The sequence below is a fragment of the Alligator sinensis genome, unplaced genomic scaffold (assembly GCF_000455745.1).
Source record: "Alligator sinensis unplaced genomic scaffold, ASM45574v1 scaffold709_1, whole genome shotgun sequence".
NCBI lineage: Eukaryota > Metazoa > Chordata > Crocodylia > Alligatoridae > Alligator > Alligator sinensis.
The window spans coordinates 435600-438553 of NW_005842208.1; the positions used below are offsets into that span (position 1 = coordinate 435600).

The following is a 2954-nucleotide window of genomic DNA, read 5'->3' on the forward strand; positions in this document are numbered from 1 at the left end:
CATACAGGGCTTCGCCCAGTGCGGCAGCGGGCTGAGGGTGGCACTGCCACTGGTGCCTGGGGCCCAGCTCACAGGGCAGCTGGGCTGCAGCGCTGTCACCGTACCTAGCCATGGCTTTACCCGGGCATCTCCCCGTGAACATGGGCTCCCCCCACCCCCGGCTCCGTGGGTGCTCGCACCCCAAACCACGTGCACAGCAGCACACCAGGGCTCGGGGCTCCCCCCCCACAGAGCTGGGAGGAACCCAGGTGTCCTGGCTCCCTGCTCCTATCTGAGCCATAGCTGTTCTGCGTGGGCCCAGGCTCCACGCTGGGTTTTTCTGGTGGTCCCTCTGGGGTTGGGGTTGAGGTTGGGAGGTGTTGGGGTTCTGCTTCCAGAAATAGGAACTGGTGGACCAGACTCCTGGCTGGGATAAGTTCCAGGACACAGTGGGGACTTGGCGGGGCCTGCTGCCCCCATGCCCTTGACTTTTTAACCCGTGCATGCTGGAAGTGTCCAGGGCTGTGGCCCTGTGGGAAGCCATCACACACAGCCTCACAGGCGTGGGGCACAGAGTGGGACAGGGAATCATACAGACGGGCACGAATGTAGTTTGGGGGGAGGCACGGTGAATTGACCCCTTGTTCTTCCCACCCTGCCAGGGGGGATGATATTGCAATTCACAGAGTGGCCACGAGGTGGCGCCCTTGCTTCAGGGAAAGGTCACCCCAGGGAGGGACTGTTGAGGGGGTGGGTGGCAGGGAGCACATGGGAGGGAGCTCTTCCCTTCCCTTTGCCTTCTCTCTGGGGTGTGCACCCACACCCCTCCCTCTCCCATTCTCCCATTTCAGGGAAGTAATACTTATTCATGGTGGGGGGAGGATGTTAATGAGCCATTAATTGACCTAAGGGAAAGAAATCCTGACCATAATAAATAAATAAATAGCGCGTTGCATAAATAGTTCTGCTACATCCCTGGGGGCTGGGACACCCCCTCCCTGCTACCAGCCACCCTCGGGGAGGACGGTCACATGGGCGTCACGGCAGGCCTGGGCTGCCTGGGTGCAGGGTCCCGGCAGGTCCGAGGTGAGGGGTTCTGTGCCCCCCTGGCCCTGCTGCTCTCCAAACGTCACAGCTTGTTGCGGATGAGAACAAGGGCACGGGCAGCCCAGTCCAGGTAGAGGTGGAAGCTATGGAAGATGGCATGGCCAGCCTGCACCACGGACCAGTGCGTGCCATGGGAGGGCAGTGAGGTCAGTGTGTCGCTGGAGCGTGTCAAGCTCAGCCGGGACATCTGGCAGGAGAGAGAGGAGGAGAGGAGGTGAGTGTACATGCATGAATAGCACTAACCCTTTTCTTGCATGTGCACATGTCCCTGAATGCCCCAACAAGGACCTAGGGTCTTGCCCCATGCCCACTGCCCAGGCCCTGCCCCTCACATGTACCCAGGCCTAGCCTTCCCCCAGTATGCAGCCCCTGCACACTCCTAGGATGAAGTCCCTGCACACCCTGGGATGCAAACCCTACTCCACATTAGACCTAGTCTGCCCACCCAGGTCTTGCCCATCCCAACACTCTGGCCCCTACTCTGCTCCCACGTACCAGGTGCTCCAGGCGCCTGAGCAGGCGCTCCAGTCGGTTGTGCACGGCACCCAGCTCAGGCTCTAGGGGCCGCAGTACAGGTCCTGCCTTGCGCAGCCAATCCAGGTGCTTCTGATAGCTCTGCAGGTCAGTGCTGAGCCGCACTAGGCCACCGGGTACCTGCAGGGGGCAGGGAGCAAGGGGTGAATAGGGTGAGACAGGCTGGGCAGTCCCAATCAAGAGTCCCAGGAATGAGTTTGAACCTTCTGTAAAAGAGACACTGAGCTGGGTACAGGGCACAGGGTCCTGTTTCCCAGTCCCTCTTGTTCTAACCCAGTGATTCTCACCCAAAGTGGTGCAAGATCCTTTTAAGGGTGCTTTGCCATTTTAACGCTGTTTGGTGGGCAAACGCTTACACAAGTTTCACCAGATAAACCCAGATATTTCGAATAGGAATCCACATTCTGACCTGCTGTGGTCTTTCTGAGTTCCTTACCACAAAATAATTGCTCTATTATTTTTCTATAGTCAAAAGAAAAGTGAAAAGCGGGCATTTTCCAAGGCGTACCTTGAGTCTAAAGGGTTGAGAATCACAGCTCTGACCCGTTGGACACCACTTCCCTCCCACAATCAGCATATAGAACCCAGGCATCCTGGCTCCCAGCCCCCTGCTGTAATCAACTGGCCCCTTCCACAGGGTGAGGGGCAGGGTGGGTGCCAAGGCGCTCTCACCTGGATGCTGGCCAGCTCCACAGCGTTCATGGACAGGACAGGTAGCGTGTCCATCTTATGCTCCCCCTCAGCTGGGAACCGAGATTTCTGTGGGTACAGGGAGGGGTCAGACCGGGCACCAGCCCCCAGGTCCTAGGGGGACTAGTCTGGCACAGGAGAGGCTGTGGGCCTGCAAGGCTCAGTACTGCACCCAGGCTTTGCATTGGGGAGCCTGGAGGCTGGGTTAGATGGGTCCATGGGGCTGATCTGAGGCAGGAGTGGGGGTGGGATGCCAGGGTGGACAGGATGATGGGGCTGATCTGGGGCAGGGAGAAGGGCAGGATACCAGGGCACAGAACCCAGCAGGTACCCAGAGTATGTACGTACGAAGTGGGTGAAGAGGTGCTTTGTGTCGCTCAGCAGGGTCTTGGCTAGGTTGATGACAGCGTCAAAGTCGGCCCTGGGATCTGAGGGCTTCATCCGTGGGGCAGGTGCAGCCCCTAGCCCCTCCCACAGGCTCAGCAGTACCATCAGCAGCCGGCACACCCACCCTAAGGGGAAGAGATGGTCAGCGGGCACTGGGCTCCATGCCATGGCTCCCTGCTGGGTGCACCAGCATGTATGTGTGTGCGTGCATATGAGAGAACACACGCAAGCTGTACTACACCCCTCACCACTCTTTC

The 2954-nt window shown here is 59.0% G+C and overlaps 1 protein-coding gene across 2 annotated transcripts in view; it reads right to left on the reverse strand.

Moving 5' to 3' along the window:
* Nucleotides 1-18: 18 nt before the first annotated feature.
* The window catches only part of IL11 (interleukin 11), a 9753-nt gene continuing 6817 nt past the window's right edge, over nt 19-2954 (reverse strand). For both annotated transcript variants that reach the window (XM_025207784.1, XM_006026785.2), the window contains exons 2-5: nt 2659-2822; nt 2293-2379; nt 1582-1740; nt 19-1273 (exon numbers count right to left, since the gene is read on the reverse strand). In XM_025207784.1, coding sequence (XP_025063569.1) covers nt 1109-1273; nt 1582-1740; nt 2293-2379; nt 2659-2822 — 575 coding nt within the window. In that variant the 3' untranslated portion in view covers nt 19-1108. The remainder of the gene's footprint in view (nt 1274-1581; nt 1741-2292; nt 2380-2658; nt 2823-2954) is intronic.